General features: G+C 43.4%; 1 protein-coding gene across 8 annotated transcripts in view; it reads right to left on the bottom strand.

The window, feature by feature from the left end:
• Positions 1-25,673, bottom strand: part of Elovl5 (ELOVL fatty acid elongase 5) — an 80,310-nt gene that overhangs the window by 14,581 nt on the left and 40,056 nt on the right. For all 8 annotated transcript variants that reach the window (XM_074081927.1, XM_074081925.1, XM_020180101.2 and 5 more), the window contains exons 2-4: positions 15,680-15,745; positions 13,305-13,492; positions 191-268 (exon numbers count right to left, since the gene is read on the bottom strand). In XM_074081927.1, coding sequence (XP_073938028.1) covers positions 191-268; positions 13,305-13,492; positions 15,680-15,737 — 324 coding nt within the window. In that variant the 5' untranslated portion in view covers positions 15,738-15,745. The remainder of the gene's footprint in view (positions 1-190; positions 269-13,304; positions 13,493-15,679; positions 15,746-25,673) is intronic.

Here is a 25,673-nt window from a genome sequence, read left to right as displayed (position 1 = left end):
CAGGATTTATTTTTGCAGTGAGGGACGCTCCTGTTTTCACATTCAAATTTTCATAGCATGTGCTGTACACGTGGCTCTTCCTTAGAGCTTACTTGGTAGAGAGGTTGTAGTCTGTGTCTTTTGTATAATTTCTTTATTAAAAATAAAACGAAAACCACACATATCTAAGAATTGTTGAAGAGAGACCTACCTTCATGTCTGATTCTCCCGCACTGCGCGTGCCCTGGCAGAAGAAGTTGTACTTGCCCTCCCATACTCCCGTCACTAACTGGAAAAGAGAGCACCAGTTAGCCACCACGTAGAACCAGGGAAAGCCTAGAGTCCACTTCACTAGTGAAGAAAGCAAACGCTGTTGTTGTTGGAGACAAAGTCTCACAACGTAGCCAGGCTGGTCCAGAATTTGTGATTCTCTCCTCTCAATCTCCCAAATGCTGGCATCACAGGTATACCCCAGCATGCCTGGCTGAAGAGAACGTCTGAACTGCTCAAAGGGTGAGCATGTTGGCAGATTTAAGTGGGGGACTTGGGAGTCACCCCAGGCCTTCAGAGACCCTCCTGGTGAAATTGGGAAACCCCATATCACTACCCTCTTGGTTCTCCCTCAAGGGCCCAGACTAATCCAAATGCAGAATGCATACCATCCTGCCCCCAACAGATTGAGCTGCTTTCCCAAGCGAGGGCACCTCCTCCTCGAGTGTGCAGTGTCAAAACCACCTAACGAGCTCGTTAGATACAGATTGCTCAGGAAAGCAGGACATTTCTAACCCAGCAAGTACACCTTGGGGTCCAAGAATTTGTATTTTAAACAAGGTCCCAGGATGCTAATACCAAGGCCGCTGGTCTGGGGACCACACTTTGAGAATGATGCTACAGGCCCAGGGATAATTCAGTCCAACTTCGTATTCCTTGTCACTTCCTGTTACTGTGTTATCTTCTGGACCCATGGACTAGACTTCTGCAGACTGAGGAAACTGCGCCATACCTCAGAACTCACCTGCAGAACAGGACCAGACTGAGGTACAAGCTCTGTGTCATCGCCCTGCAGTTTTTTCCCAGGTCACTGGAGGGGGCTTGATTCCTCACTGACACACAATGAGATGCAACAGCTTAAGACAGGCCGAGGGACCCACAGTAATGGTCCAGAGGGAAACTCTAACTCGATGTGAGTGTGTATTTCTACACTGTCTATCTGCCATGTTCCAAAATAACACCACTGGCTCTCAAAGTGTGGTACCCTATCTGGCAGCATCACAAGGAAACTTCTAGAAATGCATTCTTGACTCCAACCCCACACCTTTAGGATCTAAACTCTAGGACAGACCATCAGGCTAGGCCTCAAAGTACTCACACACCCTGTTGAGACTCTAATGCTGTGACTTTCAAAGTGTGTTCCCGACACTCAGTTCCAACATCGCCTCAGGAACTTGTTAGTCTCATGCCCCACCCTAGATTTTGTGAAACAGAAATTTCGGGGTTGGAAGCCTAGTGTGTAATAACTAGGCTTCTGAAGCCACTGAAGTTTGAAAACCCCTAGATTGCAGCTGTGGTTTCCATTCTAGCTGCATCGCAGAATCACCTGACCATGAAAGGAGCCTCTTACAAAACTCTCCAGGTAATTCCAGCCTGGAGAGGTAACTCAGCCTGGGAACCAGTGGTTTTGAGCTTCAACTAAGAAACAGTGTGCCTATCAATAGTGTTTTAGGAAAGAGAACACAGTACCCAAGAGACAACAGCTGCCCTTGAGTATAGGAGTTCGGCTGGGTGAGCAATGCAGACTCCCTCCAGGGAGTGGCAGGTTCAGACAAAGGTCTGAGGACGTACTGTTAAATTTCCATCCAGTCAGTCTGACCTCAGAAATAGATGCCAGCTGTGGGCGTGGCCTTTGCACTCATATCAACACCTAGCTTAGCATCTGATGTTTCTTCTAACTTCCTTTTTGCTGTTTTCCGTCTGCTTTATTGCCTTCTACACACAAGGAAGCATTAAGCGTTAATAAGGTTTTCTTGACCAAAGAACAGCACAGGGATTTGGAGTGCTGTCTGACACAGCAGAGAAACATCATTTTATGATGCAAAGCACAGTGGGAGGCCCAGAATCTGAGGAAAGCAGCTAACTCCTGTGGGTCATTTTCACTGTCAAAAGATGAGGCCAGTCTAAATTATCACTAATAGTTTTCTAATTTTTCAATAATTTTTATGCTGGGACTTGAAAACAGACTGCACAGCTCTAGAGTATCTCATATCTCTGAAAGACCAGGACTCACAGGGTAATTTATTAGAAAGTGTATTATCTTTTTGGTCTCATGCCCTGCCTAAGTCAGGGCTAGTAAAGTAGGTTGCATGCAGATATCAGAAGTTCTAAAATTCAAGATGCAAAGCCTGAGTCAAAAGTGGGTCAGGAAGGGCTCAGTTGTGGCTCAAGCATGATATGTTGAGTTCTAACCCCAGTACTGCCAAAAAGCAGACCAGGAAGTTGGGGTGGGAGGAGGCTGTCATGGTGTCCTCAGGAGACATGGGTGGAGAAGGATGTGGTATCCAGGCTCACTGTCCTTCACTGCCCTTCTTTTCACCCCAGGAGGGAAGTGATGAACTACCTTCTGTGGTCTGAGATAGAGGAAGGGAAAAGATGAGGCTCCATAGGCTGGCACAGTAAAGTTTCCAGGAAGTTAAATCTGTGCACTTGAAACTCACTAACATGATTATCTTCATTAGGCTGTCTTCTGAAATTTTACCATCTTAAAAGTACTATATTCTAGGACCTTCCATCACTGTTTCCCCCAGCTCAGCTCCCACTTTGGTTTATGGTGTCCTGCAATGTCCTATGTTGGTTTTGCTTTCATCGATTTATAACAGGATGGCTCACTGTGCATGCACACAGATGGGTATGGATGACTGTGATCGTGAATGTATACCTTGGTGGGAGTGGGAAAGCAAGGAGCTCCCTGGGGAAGAAAAGGACAACTGCTCCCTAGTAAGCCTTTTGATGCCTCAACCCCAAGGATGGGCACAGACTGAGGGGCTCCTGCTAACTTAGCCGAAGGACTCCTCTGGCATGTTTCCCTTCTTTTGTCTTCCAGAAAGAATCCAGCTGGGATTACCTTGAAAATCCATTTGCTCTTTCCCATCGCCCCCAATAAATGAGAAAATCCCTATGTAAAATGCTGTCTTTGGAGAATAAGAACTCAACCCTGGGTGGTGAGCCCTTTGAGTACTGACACATAAACCACACACTGGAAGCTGCTCGTGTGGTGGCCCTGCTGTTCGCCTAAGACAGCCATTCCTCCTGTACCTGCAGGAGAACCCCAAACTTCCCTGTAACATTCCCTCCATGGCTACTGTCATGTACCACTTTTACTGGGGCTGCTGAGCCTCTCAAACCAGTAATTCCATGTTCAAAACTCTTCAAAGATTCATCATTGCCTTCAGAATGAAGCCGCAAATCCAAGGTGCAATGTTCAAGTATTCACATTCTACCATAAACCATGAGCTTATCTTTTGCTCCTCTCTTACCTACAGTCAAATCACACCTCTTCCCGCTCTCCAAGTACACCTTTCCTTAATCACCACTGAGGTCAAAGGGCGAGAGCCTGCTATGAGCTAGGGAACCTTGGGTAAGGTCCTTCGAGCCTCAGGTCCCTCCTCCTCAAGTGGGATTAACCTTTCTGTTCTTGCCTCAGAAGCATGTCATGATGTCAGTGAAATGAAATATATAATGTTTATTCTGCCATGGTACGTAAGGCTAAATATACTAAATCTTGGCAAAAACCATTATTTTATTCTTTTCAACTAGAATGCTCTCTAGTTGATTCCAGCTCTCAGAATCCTATCCCACACAGTTCAGTTAAAATCCTATTTCCTCCTTGAGCACTGCAGCCTGAGGTCTGCTCTCCTTCCCCTGCCATGTTCCCTTTCAGCTTCTGCTAATGGGTCTGTTTTATGGTCCCCTCCCCCTCAACAGAAGATTTTGGGTTGTGTCTGTGACTCCCAGTAACAACAGATTCAGCACAGGGACTTGTACATAGGAGGTGCTAAACAAATACTCATGAAGCTGATGAGAAAAGTTTAAGGCACTGAGGCACTGTGTTTCTTTCCCCCAAATCTAGGCCTAGTGTTTCATCTGCAGCCAAAAACAAAACAAAAGATTCATTTCATTTTGCTTTGCAATGTGATAAAGTACTTTAATGAGGTTGAATCTGTTGATAGATATCTGAATTCTGTTTGTAGAGGAAAACCATCCCTCTTCAAATGTTACTGGGGACATGGAATTCTTCTCGTATCTCTGGTTTCAGAGTGATAAAATAATTTAGCACAAGAAGACCAAAGACTGGAGTGAATGTTTATTTATCTAAGTCTCTACCAAGTCTCTATAAAATGGGCCAGTTTTAGAAGGTTCTGTTCCCTCCATCCCCATCAGAAGAATCCAGGGTATCCACAGGTAGTATACCCCAAGGCTCCTGATGCAAAGAACTGAACTTTCTTCCAGTTCCACAAGGAGCTCACTGCGGGAGACAATTCCCCAGTCATGTTAATCACAGTTTCCCTTTAGGGCTTCTCTCCAAAAAGCTGCTCTGCTCAATCTCTGGAAGTTCCTCATGCTGCGTGTAAGCAGAATCAGCTCAAAAGAAGGCAGGACTGTATCAGGACGAAAATGCAGGCCACAACAAACAGCTTTGCCATTACCTTTGCAACTCTCCATGCTACCAACTACTCCAAGAACAAACAAGGGAGCATTATTTACATGGTTCTTCCCAAGTCACCAAGATACAAGCAAAACCACATGTGCGTTCTCCTTCCTTGGAGTAAAGCAAACCTTAATTAGTTCAGGGGCGTGTGAAGAGCTGTAATTAAAACACAGGCAGAAGCACTTTTCTCTCCTCAGGGGACAAATTCAATAAGCAATGATGGTTCTGTGCATCTTTTCACTGAAAGAAAATTCAGAGGAGCATCACAGCTGGGCCTGGATAAAGCCATTAACAGAATGAGCCATTCCTAATGGAGAGAGCTGATTTCCCACCTAGTATTACATTTAACCACAAATGAGGTCTAACCTTCAGTGTGGTACTTTCTGGAATACTACCGAAGCATCTCGGGAAATAAGATCATCTGAAACACTTCAAGACTGAACAGAAAACACTACTCTCAGGGCCCTTCTCAGCCCTTCCTTTACCCCAGCACCCCAAGATGCCAGAGCAACAGGATCACCCATTCCCAAGGAGGATAAAAGCTGGAGAGCTACTCGGACTCCACCCTCTGGGCGGACATGGATTGAAAGGCAGTAAAAACCGCCTCTCCACCCTTGAATTCAACTGTTTCACAGGACCTGAAGCATTTTCCTAAGAGGGTGGCCCATCTCACAACTTTGATTGTTTCTGTGTGTTTTAACATGCACATTTTAGGTCTGGTACAAGTGCATGTTTTAAATGAGGAAACAGAGAAGTGACATGGGTCATCCCAGGACACACAGCTTTTGGTGCTACACCTCTGGGATTAACACTCAGAAGTCCTAACTCTCAGTCCAAGTGCACTTCAGAGTCCAGGCTCCTCTGACCTTCGCTGTCCAGTCCTTAGCAAGAGCAGGGATACTCTGTCTATGAAGGATGATGGAGGAAAAGTAGACCTCTAGCTGCATCTTTATCCTTAGCAGATGTCCAGCTTAAAATTAGTCATCAGCTACTCTGCAATTAAAAGTATCCATTTCCTCTAGGATTTAGCTCCAATTTTGGCAGTGCCATAATAGAACAGAGTAAAATCAAAGTATGTAGCTTCAAATCTCAAATTTGCTTACACTCCATGTCCAGAGCACTGGAAAGTCCATGAAGATAATTTTATACCTATGGCTCCCAGAAGAGTTTTGCCCCTTCTCTTTATCACCAGGAACACCCTTCTCCTGTTGACCCAGCTGGGTGACAATAGCTGAACGTACTCCTCTTGGTGGAGTCATAAGGACAGGTCCTGTACACTTGAGAAGTCTTTAGAAAAAAGCAAAGAACAGTTTGCTTTCAGGCTAACCTGAAACAGGTATGTCTGGCATCTCCTGAGCCCCAGGCCCTGCTCTATTATGCTGGAGGTCCTTTTCTTACTGTTCAGGCTTCCTGGAGCTTTCTCTCTGTAGGACAGGCATAGTAATAATGTAACCAACTTTAAGCGACTATGCCCAGTACCCCTGGCATAAGGAATGTACTATGTAAGTCTTGGATATGATTCTAGCCAAATGTCTCATATGTCTGCTTCCACTGTCTAAAGGTCCATAACTAGGGTTGTGTTGCTCCAACCGTAAGGGAGCCCTGCCAAGCACTCTTTGTGTAATTTAAAAAATGGCCTTCTGACTCCCTTCTGGGTCTTGCTTTGTAGAGCAAGTCGGCTTTAATTAAGGGTCTGTAGAGTGACACGCATCTTCCTTACACCAGCTGCAAAGCCAAGTCCCAGAGGTCCTCAGGTAGTGTGGGGCAGTGAGGTCTGCCTTGGGTCAACCCTGAATCATCTCCTCTAGCACAGGCATTCTTTCCCTCCCCTCTGTGTGAGAGGGGAACGGGAAAAGGGTGTTTGGGCTGCACGCTTCCCTTCCTCTCTCCACGGTGAAGAATCCTCTCAGAGTGGTATCAGACAAATGAGGGGCAAGTAACTGTTTCCTTTCAGTCCCTGAGAGGAGTTTCTCCCTGAGCAAGGAATTTCAGTGGTAAGGGGACTAAGAGTGACAAGTATTTTAGGCAGTCATTTTAGGCCTTTCTTATAAATACTGATCTGCCCAGATGTTTCAACTTTTGTATACCTCTGTTAAAGGTGGATGAGCAAGTATCCTTTTCAAAGCATTTTAATAAACAAAACAATTATTTTATAGAATTCAACAACCAATGGACAGGTTGTTTTACTGTTTTTCCAAATCCTATTCTACAGTAGCTTGAAGTGGAAGAAAAACAAGCCAGTTTAGAAGCTAATGCTTCCAAAGAAACTGTACTGTGGCTCCAGGAGAGGACCTCTGAGTCAGAGGCCAGGGAGGGCCTCCAGGTGTCTGGGGAGCTACCCTAACAGCCCTACAATTACACAGGTTAGGAAGCATGAGAAAAACATGCAGCCTGTCAAACACTCCATTTCTTTCATCTTTCCAATAAAGTAGCATCTGAAATCTTCAAAGGACGATTCAAACAAAAACCAATACAACTCTGGCTTCTACGAATGTGAAAACTCAACCAAAGCAGAACCAATTCCCCCACAACCAACACACCCAAGCTCCAACACCACTGGTGCCAACCCATGACGGGAGGCATTTCTGCCCCCAAAATTAATCTTCAGGAAAGAGGAATTTGGCTCTTTGAAAAGCTTTGAAAGTTCCTTCAAAATCTTTCTCTTACTTGGGGAGGCAGGCTTATCTGAGATAACCCAGCAATACTAGTTTACTATGCTTACCTAGGAGATTTAATAAATCTTTTTTTTAAGAAGTTTAACATATTCTTAATTATTATTTAAGAAGCTACCTCACAGATGAAACTGTAAGCAAACTTTTTAAAGATATGTGGAAACTACTCCAGGAATGTGGGGAGAGGGGATAAAGGAGAGTGTCAGAAGGGGTGAATTCAACTATGATATATTGTAAGAGCTTCTGTAAATGTCACAATGTACCCCCAGTACAACCATAATATGATAATAAAATTTTTTAATAAAAAAAATAAAGACTACTTTTAAAAAGCAGCATTTGAGCCAATGGCTAAGTTTGGAGACCACTGTTAAATGCATATTGATATCATGGAGACAAAATCCTCAATGTTTCCATGATAGGGAATTAAAAATGAACAAGCAGTGAACTTGCAGAAGTAAAAGATATATGGTCAGTTAACCTAAAAATGGGGGGGCTTGGCAAAGGTCTCTGAAACAATCCTTGAAAAAAACAACTGTTAATCTACAATTCTATGCTCTGTTAAATATTAAGTATAGAGACAAAAAGATGCCCAGAGGTTGAATTTGCCCCACAAAGAAGAAAACTACTTCAGAACAAGGTGATGATGAATTTGAAAGGAGAAAATGGATTTCGCAGATCAATAGCGAGTAAAGGGAAACCAGTTAAACAATGATTGCTATAATAATGATTGTTCAGGACCTTAAAAAAAAAAAGTGGACCTAAACACTTGACAATGAGAACACAGAAGACTGGAGGGATGAGAGCCAAAATCTTTTAAAGTCTCTGTATTGTTCAGGACAATGGAAATATCGATTCATCTTAGGCTTTATGAACTCAAGGATGCATGTTAAAAACTTATCATTGAAGTGATGAAATTGGGATGGATAACTTTCAAATCAGTAAAATGAAAAACAGTGATGAACAAAAAAGCTGGAAAGGAGAAAAAGGAACAAAGAAAACACACACACGGGGCTGAGAGTGTAGCTCAAATGGTACAGCACTTGCCTAGTAAGTGCAAGATCCTGGGTTCAAATCCCCAGTACCAACAAACAAACAAACTAGTTAAATTCAAAAAAGGTTATAGAAATTACTCTATAACAACATTTATCATTTAAGTGAAAATAGGTTAAATTTCCTCATTAAAAGACAAGGCACTTAGATCTAGTCATTGAACACCTACATGTGTCCCTGTTGGGGGAAAAAAAAACCAAAATGATCACACGTACACAAGGAAATACTTATATAAAACAGCCTACCTTTCCATTCAAAGAAACATGGATAAAATGATACAATTCTAATGCTAAAATTATGCAGAACAGTTAAATTTTAAGATGTAACATTGAGTGCAAAGTTATTCGAAAGAGTATAAGCAGTATGAAACATGTAAACTTTAGAAGAGAGTTACATCTATGAAGAGGCTGAGTCTTAGATGTGTTTTCCTATTTGTTTATTTGCTTACTTCAATGCTGGAGACTGAACCCAGGGCCTGTGCATAAGTACACATTCTGCCACTGAGCTAAACAACCCCACAAATTCATACTCAACAATAACAACAAAATCCCAGGAAAACATCAACATCTGTTAGGCTCATAAATATTTATATGATTTTGATTAAGTATTTTTGAATAATCCAAAATTATAATTTAAAATAAAAATTGCAAAGGGGAAGAAATAAAAGCTTGAACTTATGCCAAGTCAGATCCACATACCCAGCAATAAATCTTTTTTACCCTAAACTTTAAATATTATGAATATCGGAAAGATTTCTCTTACACCATTCACAACATACAGTTCTAACTGCAATGGAAGAAAAGTAACCGTTTGTAACCTCTGATTTATCTTTGATTGCTAAATAACATAAAAATGTATTTCTGAGGTTTGTTTTTTTTTTCTGATCTTAACACTTAGGATACGTTTGGTTGACAAATCAGCCAGGTAACAGTAGGAATGAAAAGATGTCAAGGGACCTTAAACACAGCCATCTCGTAAGTCAGTGACTCTTCAGTCAGTGATTGGTAGGGAGGGATGGATCTAAGGCGAGCACTTCAAGGGAGAGGAAGATGTCATGCTCCCTGGCAATAACAGAAAGGCCACAGAGACTAACAAGAAATTATAGTCCTCATCCTCAGAACTTCACAAAGGCGCTGGATCCCTGCACAGAGTCCTGGAAATGAGATCTAGGAGATGCGACAGGAGGCCTGAGAGGAGTGGAGTTTCTAAGGGGTAGAGGCCCTGAGGGATGAAAGAGCCAGGTGTGCATGGAGTTGGAGCAGAGCTAAGGAAGCCCAGAGTGCCTCCTCCTGAGCACTCAGGACAGTACCCTGGGGTGATCAAAGCCAGGCACTGTACAACACGGACCTGCCTCCCCAGCAGCTGCTGGAGTCTTAAGGCTCACTGTGTGAGGCACAGGCTGATCAATCGGACTTCACCCTCCAGGACTGTGACAAACCACACAATTAGATGCTCTCTGTGTAGGGACGACGGGGGTCAGAGGCACAGTGGGAGAAGTGCAGACACATCAAAAATGAGAACAAAGCGGCTGCCAGGAGGGAACGCACGTGTAACACTCTGACAAAGGATCACACAAAGGATCACAAGTGGCTTTCATAGCTTGCTGGGTGGGTCCAGCTGGGTAGGTACACAGAACAGGAAAACACAGTTGGCAACATGCAGAAGGGGTTCTTGCCTTGGCACTTGGGGATAAGAGGAAGACATGTGGATAGTTTGAAAAACAGCTGAGCTTCTATTTGGGTGAAATGTCTTCTGAAACTCGGGGGAGGAGGGCACATGAGTTTGTTTTTTGTTTGCTATAAGACTGCTGTTTTACAGGGCTGAGTAACTAATGCAAACTAAGTTTTTCTTCTATAACTTGCAGTTTTATTTCTGAATCTTTACCACTGAAGGTGACTGTAGACAACACTTAAGTTAGCAAGCAAAAGCTAAAAGCCTACTGTAAAAGCCTCTACTTACAAACTAAAATAGACCACTCTTGAAATATACTTCAAAAATCATGAATCTGACCCTTCCCACCCCCAGAAATAAGCACTAAGTTAATGAGATAATTAAAGCAATACCTTTTTTTCTACTGAAAGCATAAACTATGACCAAGTCTATATTCCTTCTACATTTTGAACTCAGTTTCATAGTTTTAGAACTTGAATTATTTCCATTCCACCTTTTTTTTTTTGAGAGTCCTATTATGCAGCCAAGGCTGGCCTCAAACTCACGATCCTCCTGCCTCTCCTCTCGAACACTGGGATTACAGATGTGAACTTGCATGCCCAGCTCACTCCACTAACTTTAAAGTCTCACTGACTCCCCTTTTTACTTCCTTTTTTTTTTTTCTTTTTCTTTTTGGTGGCACTGGGGTTTGAACTCAGGGCCTCATGCTTGGTAGACAGGTGCTCTTACCACTTGGGACACTCCGCCAGCCTTCATTTCCACATTTCCCTTGTCTTAAGACTTCCCTCTGTCTCCTTAAAGTGATTTAATTTTCCTTGTATCCACCCAGAACTTGGCGAGCCAACTGTGAATTTATGTCACAGAATTAAATAAACAAAAATACCAGTGACTACTTATTTACTTTAAAAATTCTTTACAGGCCCAAATATGAAGATAAGCAGAAAAGTAAATAAAGACTGCTCTGCCTGACTCTGCACAGGTGTGTGACCACAGACAAACCGCTCCACCTCATGGGTCATTTCTCTAAAACGAGAGGCTGTGATCTCCTCATTTCACTTGTTGGAAAACAGGACTGCTTTCTTGAGTCTCGGTATTCAACAGAGAAGAAATGTTAAGTGAAAAAGAAAAGCCTGGAATGAAAATGAAATCCAAAACTTGGCAAGGGACACACTACAGTGGTGTTACTGATGGGGCTCATGTGGCTATGGAAACACAGGCAAAAATCAAAGTCATTTCCGTCTCACTTGGAGCCCCAGGCTAATTCTCAACAGACATATCTGACCTGGAAATGTTTTATAACCTTAATATAAAAACTATTGCTTACTTGTCTATCACCCCCTATGTCACCTCAATTATGAGTTAAAAATGTAACTTTCCAGGCTAGAGGTATGCCTCAAACATTAGAGTACCTGTCTACAGCAAGAGTATAGAGCCCTGAGTTCAAACCCCACTACTGCCAAGGGAAAAAAAACCACGTGATTTTCCTCCCCTTGAGTATTTCTTAAATTTCTACATTCAGTGCTTTCATGACTCAAAACCTTCCATTGTTCTCACCAAGTACACAGACGAAAATTCTGTCCTTTCTTTTTCAGGTTGTTTAGGGACTCCTCTTCCCCCTCCCGCCCATTTGTACAAATGCATTGAGCATCGACCTATACAGTAATTTTCTTGTCTTCTTTACCAGGGTAGTGCCTGTGTAAAAGAGGTTAAATTATGAAGTTACAGCTCTATCTCTAGGGCTTGAGAAACATCTAAGGCAAATGCTTAAGTTCTCTAAGATTTATCATCTTACATTTTTTTCTCTAGAATACAGTGTATAATCATAAACTATAAAAGCTTTCTTAAAGAAATGGTTCTATCATCTATTGATTACGGGCGCGTAAGCAGTTTGCTCTGAAGAACCCGACAGCTGCTGCAGCTCTGTCCCTTGGGGCCAGGAGTCACGCCTGTGCCCTTCCCCCGCCTGCAGGGCTGCAGTCTCCATCCCCAGGCTAATTACACTGCTTTCACTCTAGAACAGGACAGAAAAAAGCAAAAAGGAACGGTAAGCATTTCTTGGAGTATCAAGCATAAAAGCATCTACCCTTCTAGTTACAGAATCTGCACCTTGGCTTATGAAACCTTACATGGGAACACAGGAAACAGGTCTCTCACAGCTATGGCACCTTCGATGACAAACTGCAGCATTTTTCCACAAGCTCACACACCTGCACACACTCTGCACATGCCACATGCACACAGTCAGGGAACAAGACCACAGGCAGAGGCTGAGGGAGAGTGACCCTTCATGCCCTTCACCTCTTACATGACTTAAGATTCATGATCATTTCTGCTCCCTCAGCCTCCTCTTTGCTGACCCTCAGGGAATTAAAGCCATGAGAAAAGGAGTGTGTGAACATGTTTGCTTTATGCACAGCTTACTTCTCTGCCCAAGATGACTCAATTAGTGCTGTGAGCCTGGAAAATACAGTCCTTTCCTAGGGCCCATTTATAAACTGTGTCAGCCCTGGAGGGCGCCTTTTGTCTCCTGTTAGTTACTCAGGCCGTGTTACTATCCCTTGCAAAATAGGGAGACCCAAAATGTTGATTCCAACTTGGTTTGTATTTTTATTTAAACTAAAACATTTACTTGAAGGGCATCTAAATTCTATTTCCAATATACCAGTCACATAAAAGAAGTAACTTGCACAGGCCGTTCAAAACCTAAAAGAGGCTCTTTTGCCATCCACTTTTCTCTTCTTAGATTTTAAAAACTTGTGAGATTTGACAAGTTATCGGATGAGGACAGAAACTGAATTATCACAAAACTTACCAAGCACAAGTACCACCCACTTCCTTCCTTCCCACTTCCATGCAAGAAACATGCTCTTTATTAAGTGCCTAATAATGAAATGCTTACAGATCTGTTTTTCACATTTGCTCATTTTTCCACTCTATTTTGTTCACAAGAAAGTATTTTTAAAGCTATTTAATTCTGAATATCACATAAACGTAAGTAACAAAAGAATCAACAGCAAAGGCTTTTAAATATTTGTGAAGGTGTTTATACAGAAGGTGTTGGACAAACTCTGTCATTCTGAAGAACCAATTTTAAAACAAGGTGCTGACAGGCCTGCTTCCCCACCTCTCCCTCCACCCTGGCAACTGCCTTTCCTCATTTAGGGACACAATTCAGGACTGCCACACAAGTACGTTTAAGGGAACAGAAGCCCCCATTAACCATTGCCTACCTCATAGAACATGTAGAGAGACAGCAAGGTGAGTCCAAGGTTATATACCACTAAAATTCCCCGGCAAGAGAACGGCTGTCTATTCTTCATGTATTTAGGTCCCAGCCATACAATGAGTAGGTAAATGACAGAGCAGACAAATGTAGGTATATAATTGTCCAGAAGAAACCACCCTTTTACTCGGGTATCTAAAAACAACAGAAGGAAAATATTCAGTGATTAATAAGGTACATATGAAAATAACCAAAAGTTCACTGAAAAACCTTCTCTAATGATGATTACATAAAATCATGTGGTGCTGGGAAGTGAAGCCAGGGCCTTGCACATGCCAGGCAGGCTCTCAACCACTCAGCTACACCCTCAACCCAGAGCACTTGGTGTTAAAGTCTTTGATCCTGACAAAGGAGAAGAGGAATCATGGATCTCCAATGTGCATCAAACAAGGGAAGCTCCTTGTTACATTGTTCTGAATAATAATGTCTATCAGTCATGGTTTTTGCTAAATAAAACAACAAAAACATGGTTTCCAGAGAATCTAAAAGAAAAAGTAAGGAGGAGGCTAAATTTCCCAGTGACACATGGGATCATGAAACCCTTGAGATAGCACTCCACTCAGTGGATTGGCAGCAAGTGTGCCCAGTGTGTCAGACTCAGGAAATGTGCTACTTAGCCAGGTTAGTGACACTGGTCCTGACTACAAAGGCAGTGTCCACTGTGGGGGCAAAGTCTATAGTAGAGGGACAGTGATAAAAACAAAACATGATGGTGGTGTAGTCTCATCAGATAGGGACTATTCAAGGCATTTAAGAAGGAGCTACCTTGAGAGAGAGACTCACTGATTCAAGGGAACTACTGGTATAGAAGAGGCCTCCTCTCCATCCTCTTTCCTAGGCAGGGGCAAGGGAAAAGAGGAAGAAAACAGGCCCAAGTAGCTGCCAGTAGCAAATGGCCAGCACTCTCTTCTGGCTGGACCATCTTGCTCCTTGCTCCACTGCTTCTCCCCTGAGCTCGCAGGAGAAGCAGAGGTTCAGTGAAGAATATGCTCACTTGGAAACTAACAGCCAGTCTTCATTTCTTGTTCAGAGGTGGCACATTTGGTAAGTGACGGCACTGTGAGGACTCTGGTCTCATCAACAAATTATCCATTGATAAGTTCATAACTGAATAGATTAATAAGAGGGGTAGGAACTACAGGAGGTGGGTCTAGTTGGAGGAAGGAGGTCACTGGGGTGGGGTGGGGTATATCTTGTGCCTTCTCCCTCTCTCTGCCTCCTGGCCACCCTGCACTGAGCAGTTTTGCTGCTCACCTGCTCACTGTCCTTCCTACCATGAGGCAAAACAAATCTTTCCTTTAAGTTATTTTTCTCAGATATTTTGTCACAGTGAACCTAAGAAGTTCCTTCTTTCTAGAGAAGACAGGAGAAGACATTGTAGATGAAATTAAAAGCAGACAAGAGGAAGATGATTTTCTTTCTAAAGAGTGAAAAAGACTAAGAGAAGTATAACAAGAGAGTTCAGGTCCAATTATTTATGGGTGATCTGACAAAAGGTGAAAGGATGTTACAAAATCCTTAAGAACTGTTAGAGGTATGGAAGGGGATGGGGCAGGGATGGGAAAGAGAGGGTTAAAGAGGAGAAGAAAATGACTCAAGTATACTGTATGCATGAATTAAAATATCAAAATGAAACCCATTACTCTGTACAATTAAATACATGCTAAAATATGTGTCAATCAAAGAAATTAAATTGCCCTTATGGTCTCAGCTCAGTGGTAGAGCACTTGCCTAGGATGCATGAAGCTTTGGGTTTGATCCCCAGTGCTGTGTGTGTGTGTGTGTGTGTGTGTGTGTGTGTGTGTTCACTCAGGTGTGGTAACACACTCCTATAGTCCTAGAACTTGGGAGACTGAGGTGGGAGGATCACTTGAGCTCAGGAGTTCAAGGCCAGTATGGGTAACACAGTAAAAATCTGCCTCCAAAAAAAACCCACTCACAATTGTGAAAGAGGAAGAGTTTTGAAATTTGACTGTAGCAGTGCGTTTTGGAAACCAGCTTCTTTCAGAGATGCACAGGAACTGAGAGAAAACACCATCACCAGTGGTGAAACCTGTGGCATTCTCGGGCTATAAGCTCTGCAGCCTGACCTGATCGCTAGCTGAAGTCGGCAGGTGGCTGACAGCAGCTGTGCCTCTGCCCCCAGGTGCACAGCTGCCAGAGGACTTTGCCTAGCCCCTTGTTACCCGAGGTAAAGTTTTGATCTTATCACAGAAAACGCTAACATTTTCCATAATCTCCTCATGCTATATTCACAAGTGGCTATATACAGAGCATGGGATGAGGGCCACGGAGGTTGAGCAAAACCAAAAGCTGCCTTACCTCGGGGGCCCAGCCATGCCCTGAAATAGGTACTGAGGGATGCATCAAAATTTTCCATTCTGAAACCTATTAAGAAAGAAAAGAGAAGAGAAGATGCTGATTAGTCTCCACTCAAAATGCTTTTTATATAGTATTTTTTCATAAATAACAAGAACAAATTATTTTCAAAGAATAAGCAATGGACAAGGTTAAATTCATGTCAAACCAAAATTTTTTTTAAACTCTCAAAAGTAACTTATGTGCTAGTTCTAATTTGAACACCAAAAAGGAAGACACAATCCTGTGAATTCACTCTCTAAATGAAGTGCCAGTTTTCTGAACTGCTTTTCTCAGTTCCATAAAAAAATCTTCCTGTGAAACTGAACCTTGGTGGGGGGGAAGTAGAACTGGGATGAAAGTCAGCAGATGAAGATCTGCCCAACAAGACGCATCAACAAAGGCAGGAGGAGCCCATCAGGGAATGGGAGGCCAAGACAAAGAGGTGGTATCCTTGCTTGTCATTTTGTTTATTATGACTGTAAAGTACTTCATTGTCTACAGTAAAAACTTAGACTATTAAACATCAAAAAACAGGGTAAGCATCCCATCATGCTCCTCCAGCCACAAACCCTCAGCTGCAAGAAGGAAGCTAGTGGCAATACCTGAGTGAAGTCTTCCAGAGTTACCCTTTTGAGCACAAAATGGTCATGCTAAATAGGATTTTAATAAGTTGGGGTTACAACCCATAAGTAGATGATCACATCAACTCAGCATTAAAATAATAGTAAGAAGCTATCATAATACCAAACCAAAGTGATTTGCCACTGAGAGAATTTATAAATAGGATTTCATAGAACTTAAGCTTCATTGCATTATATTTGGAGTATGATGCACTCAGCTGTGACATAAAGTACATTCTGGCTGTGGGTACCATAGTACCTAAGACTTAGGAAGGCACTTGTTTCATTTAACACTGTATCCTGGAGACAGTAGTTACATGTTTACCTCCATCTTCTAAGATTTTATATCTCCCTCTCTTTCCCTCTCATTTAAGAAAAGATTTGCATATAGAGGGTGTCTAAACAGCTTTTCATGCGCATACTGCCTAGGGTTTCTTTTTTTTTAATTTTTATTTTATTCATAGGGTTTCTTTACTAAAGATAGTAGGCACACATTACCAACTTTCTTTTCTCTATAGAAAAAAACCCCCACCAATATTATAGGATTCAAGGGCAAAGGCAAAGTCAGTTTTATTAACAAAGCTGTTAATCACTAAGTGACATTTCTCATCTTCCTTGGCTTGTTATACTGAAGCATATATATTCTTTGGCTAATTTCAGGATAAACTACTCTTTCCATGAAATTATCTGATGACTCCAGTAATTAAAACTAAAGCAATCCAGCCAGGATGTGAGAAAGAGATAGGAGGAACTGCCGGTGATGTCTTAAAGGAAGTAGTTCCTTGGGTTCTGTCTGGATAGCTTTTCTGGTTGAGGGGGGACCTGGGCAAGACACTCCCTCAATCTGTGGCAGAAGCCATGAAAGGTCTCACCCATCCAGGACAGTCACCTTTTACCTCTTAGCTACACAACCTCAGCGCTGGGTCACTTCTGAAACAAAGGACCTGACTACAGGACTGAGGAACTGATGGGCAAACTGCTCGCTATAGGGACAGATCTACTGTCCTCCAAATCATCTGAAATTGAGATCTTATTATCTTATGGGCATTTTCTTTTTGGTGGGACTAGGATATGAACTCAGGGCTTTGTTCTTGCAAAGCAGGTGCTCTACTGCTTGAGTCACATCTTCAGTCCATTTTCCTCTGGTTATTTTGGAGATGGTGTCTCATGAACTATTTCCCAGGTTAGCCTTAAACTGTAATTCTCCCAATTTCAGTCTCCCAAGTAGCTAGGATTACAGGTGTGAGCCACCAGTGCCCAGCTCTAATGGGTAATTCTTACTACTTTAACAACAGGCCACATTAGATGTACAGTAATCAGGTGTTAAGCTTGACGGGGCTTTAAGCAAATGTAAAGGCATAACTTTAGCTGGCAGGTAAGTGGTTCAGTGCTGAGCTCTGTATAAGAGAGCCAGGTTCACTGGCCCAAAAGACCAAAAATCATATGTTCTCCCTCATATTCGGACACTAGATCAAGGGCAAACACAACAAGGGGATTGGACTTTGATCACATGATAAAGCGAGAGCACACAAGGGAGATGTGAGGATAGGTAAGACACCTAAAAAACTATCTAGCATTTGTTGCCCTTAATGCAGAGAAACTAAAGCAGATACTTTAAAGCAACTGAGGCCAATAGGAGAAGGGGACCAGGAACTAGAGAAAAGGTTAGATCAAGAAGAATTAACCTAGAAGGTAACACCCACGCACAGGAAATCAATGTGAGTCAACTCCCTGTATAGCTATCCTTATCTCAACTAGCAAAAACCGTTGTTCCTTCCTATTATTGCTTATACTCTCTCTACAACAAAATTAGAGATAAATGCAAAATAGTTTCTGCTGAGTATCGAGGGGGAAGGGGCGGGGGTAAGGGAGGGGGCGGGGGAAGGGGGGAGAAATGACCTAAACATTGTATGCACATAGGGATTAAAAAAAAAAAAAAAAAGAGAGCCAGGCTCAGGGGCTCATGCCTATAAACCCAGCCACTGTAGAGGCATAGGTAGAAGGATCACAGAGCAAGGCCAGCCAGAGCAAAAAGCATGGACTCCATCTGAAGACAGTGACTGAATAAGAAGGGTGGAGGTGTGGCAGAGCACATGCCTAGTAAGCATAAGCATAAGGCCCCAAGTTCAAACCCCAGTACTGTAAATAAATAAATAAATAAATAAAGACAGGATTTGAAACCTATTTTTCCCTACTTACTAGCAATGTGGTTATTTAATCTCCTGTCTGTGAAATGGGAGTATTGTAAAGTGACTGCCTCTCAGATTAAGAAGAGCAAGCAATCTGACACACTGAAGGCCTTTAAAGCAATGTAGGGCACGTGGTGAGCCCTCATGGTATGTCTGTCACCTGCTCCCTGACCAATACTGCAAACCATCCATGGCTGTCTGTCTGTTCAGCTTTCCGAGTTGAGGCCATCACTGTCCTGTGCACGGAGGATCGCTAACCCGTCCCTGGTCCCTGTCCACCGCACGCCATCAGTGAGCACCCAGTCATTATAATACCCCACAATGTCCAATCTCAGCCCTAAATACACCCCTAGGGAAACAGCAACAGGGGAAGATGACAACCCTCAGGAGAGGAACTCCTGAAATATACAAAACCCAGAAACAGATAAAAGCCGGGGCTAAAGTGAATGTGCTCATTAAATATGACAGGATCAAGTATTTACTGTGTACAAAGATCCCCAAGCAGGGATGAACGTAAAGGTGCAAGAAAACACTCCCAGAAGCCAGACGCAGTAAACCAAAAACATCCTATGTGCAAATAGCAGATATTCAAATGGCACACGGTGACACAGCTGCACGTATAACACAATGCCGTTAAAAATCCAAGTATTGATCTTTTGGGATCTAACGTCAGGAACAGTGCTAACAATATGGGAATCATTCATCCTTTTTAACTGAGAGGCTTTTCAGAGGGCTTGCGACTAGTTTCAATTTCTATGTAAAGGATATTGAAAAGCTGGAAACAAGTGAAGAAATGTTTAAAATGACAATACAGACTGGTGAGTGCAGGAGAGCATTAGTGGATTGGGGGGGTGGCAGTAAAGGCCCAGGCATTGCTGTAAATGACCCATTATTACAAGGACAATAGTCCAATGTGAGAATTTAGGCTAGCCTGGCAGGAAAAAAGCAGCCTGACTGAACAGAAGATGAAATTTCAGCTCAATAGCACGACCCAGCAGCAGGCTACCAAAAGAGGCTGTGGAATTTAGCACCAGAGACACTGAAGAGTCCTTCCACAAACCACCTGTCCAAAGAACCTGCTCAAACCCATCTTCAACAACACAGCCCCTGCGGGAGCTGGCGCACACAGGAGCACTCTTTTGACTTCGTAGAAAGAAATCTTTGCACTACAAAAGCACGTGGAAGAGGAGATTTGGCCAGGAAAGGTACACTTGTTGTCAGCTTGAGAATTCTTCTCTTGGCTTTGCAGAACTTTTCACAATCAAACTCAGGAACACATTGAAAAAGCAGCAAAACATTCTTTAAAAGAACAGATATGTGTACATGTGTGTCCAGAAACATCACAATGAAACCTCTCACTTTGCACAATTAACATAGGCCAACAAAAAAGGCCACGTGGAAATAACAAGAACCATACTTTTCAAAGAGCTGCTTGTGCTTCTGAAAGGTCTATGATGAAAATGGGCAAAGGGTAGGAAAAAGTGGCCCCTAGAACACAGGCCCAACTCTGGGATGACGCGCTAAATATTTTCTCCAAACTCTCACAACTGGACATGTAGTACAGTCTGTTCCCAGTCAAGGCTGTTTGTTTTTACAAATTAGCAAGAAACATCTTCACCCAAGGTCTCCTTGTTTCATTTACTCAGCGCAATGCCATGTTTCCGCCTATCAGAAACACATCTCTACACCATGCATTCATACTACACACTCATTAAGTGCCTACACCATGTCCCAGGCACTGGGACTGTAGGGAATATAGCAGGGAACAAGTCAAACTTCCAGGCCAGGGAAGAAAGAAATTCTGTGAACACATAAGCTAAAGTCTCAGTTACCTGCAGTCAACAGCAGTCCAAAAATACTACCTGAAAATTCCAGAAATGATTCATAAGTTTTAAACTGCACGCCATTCTGAGTTATATGAGAAAATCACACCTGATAAGTCATGTCTTCCTGGGACATAACTTATTCTGTGTCCAGCATATCCACGCTGTATATGCTACCCTCCCAACAGTCACTTAGTAGCTTCTCACTTACCAGACTGACTGTCAGAGTATCACAGTGCTTGTATTCAAGTAGCCTTATTTTACAAAGAATAGTGCTGCTAGCAATTTGGAGTTGCCAAAGAGAAACAATAAAGTGCTTCCCTTAGGCAAAATGGTTGAAGTTCATCATAGTACGTCTGTATCGGAAAAAACAGTGTAAACAGGGTTCCAGAGGCATCCACTGGGGTTCTTGGAACATATCCCCCATGGATATGAGCAGACTGCTGTATTAATAACAGGCAGTACACACGTGTATATGATATGTGAAATAATTGTTAACAAGAAAAAAAAGCAGGGGAAACATGGAGTGGGATTTATTTTAGAAAATGGAGTTAAGAGAAGGCTGCCCTGTAGTAAGATGGCAACACAGCGTGGGCATGAATGACAAAAGCAAGCCATACGTCCATCAAGAGAAGGAGTGGGTGTTCCACTCAGAGGGACAGAGAAGCACAATGGCCCTGAGGCCAGGGTGCACTTGGCCAGGACAGGGGTAGGAGTTCTTCTGTCCTCCATTCCCTGCCCAGCGCGCAGGCCTTGCTCAGCAATGGACAGGACAGTCAGTCGCATGGCACACCTTGCACAGAGCACGTGGCCAACAGTTGGGAACAGAGGTGGATACCAATCCTTCACTGCTCAATGCCTGGGTTCCCTCAGTCTCCTGGCTGCAGTGCACTTGCCAGCAACACACCCTTTTCATCCCCCTCTGCCTCGCTGAACCTCATCTGCTGCGCCACATCAACAGTACAAAAGGTCTCGGCAGATGAATTCTTCTCTGCTAGGCTGGGTTGGCCCACTCTGCTGGGTAAACTGGGCACTTGTTGAGTGGCTTGCGGGCCAAGCTATAGTCTTCTGTACTTTTCTAAAGGAACGGGAGGCATGGGGCCCTGCAAAAACACTTGACACTTTGCCTAGTGATCCAGGATCATGGGAACAGCATGACCCACTTTGCACAAAATGCTCAATTTCAGTGCCTGGCCTGCAGCCTGCCTGACTGCTGCAGGTCCTCATCTTCCAAGATGCAAGGGCCAGTGAGTTCACTGCTCCAAAGCCCCACATACCCAACAGGCAGCTGAGCTATGCTGGGCTGTGGGCGAGGACAGCTGCTCTGTGCCCTGCACAAGCAGAGACCAAGCCTGTGCACTCGGCACCCTGGGAGAAGAGTTCTGAACCTATATGCATCAAAATAATAGGCCATTCTTTGATCTGGCTGGTTTCCCACAAACTGACAGGAAAAGAGACATGTCGGGGCATGTCAGCACCTCCTACAAACTAGACCCTGCTGATAAAAAGCCAAAGTATCCTTTCTGTCCTCTTTAGCAGGAGTCTGCCCTCCACCCAACCTAGGGGGCAGGCATCTCAGAATTATAGGTCACAAGAGGGAATAATGGGATCCATCGTTAAAAACTCCAACCATAACAGTATCCCAAAGCTACTTACTAGTTCAAGAACAACACGCAAAAAATGATGACAAAGAAAGCAGAGCCAGGACAGGAAAATCAGAACAGGTTTTAAAGGACTCCCTTCTTATGCACATTTCCCAATGGGCAGTCTCAGCTATTTCCCACTGTAAAACTCTGGAGTGTTTTTGGTAACCATGCAACTCTATTACAATTGTGCCTCATTTTAAATATTGCCCTTTGGGAAATTGACTGAGGCTTTCTAAACTACCCTATATTTCAAGGACAGCTGAAAACAGCATGAGGGGTGAAAGTTCAGCACACTCTTGCTGGAATCGCTCCCATCATGCTTAGCTCTGTGGCCAGCAGTAAGTTCCTGCCACATGAACTCAGTGTTTTACAATCTGGGGATCCTTAGGCCTGAACTCAAGAGAGGGAACTAAACCTGGGAATATAGTGAACACAAACAAAGCCCAACCTCCCCCAAAGAGAGCCCTGCTCATGGGGAAAAACAGTTTGTTTCCCATTTGTGTCCTCCAAAGACAGTGTATGCCTGGGTGAACCATGAGAGGGAAGTGAAATAAACACCAGTGTTCACCTTGAACTAATACCAAACAGTTTCTGGAAGCACATCTGAAAAATGGCACTGCGATAAGCTTTCCAGAAAATCAGTCCCCTCCTGCTCCTTTCCACTGGGCGCCCAAGGACAACAGATGTGGGGGAAGGCGACAGGGATGGCCAACAGTGGAAGAAGGTTGCTGAGGTTAATGAGAGGACAGGCAGAATGCACTGCTCTGTCACATTCTCCAGATAAAGTCTCTGCCTCCCACAGAGTGCAAATGCCAACCTCTGGGCCATGTCTGTCTAGTGCAAAGGGAAGTGAGAGAGCTGCTCACCAATGAAAAGCATTGGGATCTGAAGGCAAATCTGCTTCAACAGACACGATTTTTAAAAGTATATACAAAAGAAGTGGTGATGAGTCACAGAAAAGAAAGGTGACCTCCTAAACCTGTAACCATGCCATTTGCAGACTCCATGTAACACAGAGATGATCTTAGGGTCAACCCCCCCCCCCACTTCTCTGGCTGCAAAGGTGGAAAGCCCCCCTTCCTTCCTGTGAACTCAGTCAAGTCACATTCCTCTAGTTAAAATATATTTACTGCAGAAGTTTAACTGCTGTCCAGCAAGAGTTTGCAATGCTCATGAAAAAGTTCTGCCAGGTCATAGACTGAAGTCCTTTACAAGGTCACGGGCAGTGAAACTTGCCTACACCCAACAGCTCTGTTCTCTATTTTGGGTAGAAGCCATAACAATACCTGTGGAACTGTACATGAACTCCTCTGAAATGTTATGGAGATGCTGGCCATTGACTCTCTGTGAGTGGAGGCCAGATGGATGTCCATCCTGCCCTAGGACACAGAGGAGAACCCACATCTGTTGCACCTTTCTTATGCTCCTGCTACTAGCAGATGGTGATGTTCAATAAATTTATTGATTTACTATACAGATGGCCTTGACTTACGAAGAAGGCTTACACTTTTTGACAATGGTGTGAACACAAGACACACTTGACACCCCGCTTTGACTTTTGAGCTTTTCCCTTGTTAATGATTTGCAGTATTGTTCTCTTGACACTGGGCAGCAACAGTGAGCTGTAGCCCCAGTCAGTCACACAGCCATGCGGGAAAACCGCGTGTTGTATGATGTGTTCATCGATGTCACCCTGTCCTAAGTCCAGAAGCATCTTACATGAAGAGATGGCTGAGATGCCAAAGGTCACAGAGCCTGGGTGGAGCCTACTGCTCTTAGAACTCCCCATGCAGCCTTTCAAGAGAGTATCTTCATGAATTCGTTATAATGGAGACAATGTATTTTGTTTACACACACATAGCTTTGCTATGAGAATAAGAAACAGAATTAATGTAATTTTTAAGTAACATTACCAAGTTTTTTTTTTTTTAAATAAAACAATCAAAAGAAGAACCAGTTGTGTTCACCTAAGATTTTGGTAACAGAGGCCTTAGAAATCTGTGTAACTCAAACCTAGACGAGAGGAAAAAAGTGCAATTATCTTCCTCAGCCTCATTTGCATACTCCCTCAGTCAATTCCACCATATCTCAGTCAGTGATAAATCACAGGTTTCTTTTTTAAGTGCTATGATGATCAGTTACAATGTAATTATCTGTTCATCCGTTGGTAGGCCCTCTAGGCTCTAAATTCTTTGAGGGTGGAACCTCTGGTGAAACATTTGTAACTCCAGAGAGCCAGGAACTGTGCATGACTGATGACTGCTGGGTAAAACCATGGATGAAGGAGTAAATGAATGCCTTCATGCTTTTCAGAGCTTCTTATCAATGGGTTCTCTCATCTAGCAGTGTCTCAGAATCACCCAGGAGCCTTAAAAACACAGAGCTCTGAGATCCAACCCTGGCAGCAAAGACTCATTACTGTAGAGGCTGGGAAATTTGTCTTTCTGAGAAGTTCCTTAAGCAACTGTGAGGTGCAGCTTGCTTTGAGAATCACTGCTGGTTGTATAAATTGGGCTTTGGGACTCTAACTATATCCTTGAGGTCACTGTCACCTAGACAGTGTCCATCTGTTGTATTACATCAACAGAGCTAGACAAGGAGAGTGGACTCCAGGACAGCGATTATTTTATTCCAACAAATGACACTTCCTCATTTACTTTAGCTTCACCAGCCAAGGGGAAAGGTCACTTTGTTTCATCTCTCAAAATGAAGCAAAATGCCATCAAGGCAGATCAGCTCTCTTATTAGCTGAAGACTGCATCTCATGGCACACAACACCTGCAACCGGCATGCATAGTGCAAGCTCTCCCTCCATTCTGGAAGCGGTTGTGAAAATACCACTGTCAGAAAAAGCTCCCTTACACCTGTCACCACCTCCTGAACCACAAGGCAGTGGTGGCCATGTCTGTAAGGGAGAGAGGGCAGGGAATTTATCTGTCTCACTCCCTGTAATCCCCAGCAGCTCTTCATGGTACACAGAAGGAATTTAGTAACTACTTGTTTAATCATACTGAACTGGGAGACAATAAACACCACAGGGCTGTGGCTGTCATCACCAAATGGTGGCATAAACTTGGCCACAGTTAAAAGTGTACACTCCTTGGAAGGAGGCAAGGTGGCGATGGGAAGAATCTGGACCCAAATGGCAGACGTGAGCTCTGGCTCTGTTACCATCAGTCCAGGGCTGAACCACTTCCTCTTTGTGATGGTCTGGATATTAAATTACCTCAAAGGCTCATGTGTTGAAGGCTTGGTCCCTGGCTGCTCACACGTGGAGAGCTCACTGGGTCATGAAGGTTCTTAACATGAATTAACCCCTTGATGAGTTCATGGCTGAATGCACTATGAAGAAATGGTGCCTTGTGGGAGGTAGCAGGTCACTGGGGAATGTGCCTTTGATGGTGTATCTTGTCCCCAGACAACTTCCTCTCTGGCTCTCTCTGCTTCCTGGCCACCATGAAGTAGGTAGCTTTGACCCACCAAGTGCTTTCCACCATTATGTTTGACCTCACTTCAGGCCCCACTGATGGGGCCAGGTGACCATGGATTGAAACCTCTGAGCTAAAATCTTTCCTTATCTTTCCTCCTTGAAGTCATTTTTATCAGGTATTTTGTCACATTGACAAAAAGTTGACTGACATGCTATTATATTGTTTTATTTCCTGGACTGGATGAGC

Source organism: Castor canadensis, chromosome 8, assembly GCF_047511655.1.
Source record: "Castor canadensis chromosome 8, mCasCan1.hap1v2, whole genome shotgun sequence".
Lineage (NCBI taxonomy): Eukaryota > Metazoa > Chordata > Mammalia > Rodentia > Castoridae > Castor > Castor canadensis.
The sequence above is the reverse complement of the archived record's forward strand: the minus strand, read 5'-3'. Positions and strand labels throughout refer to the sequence as shown.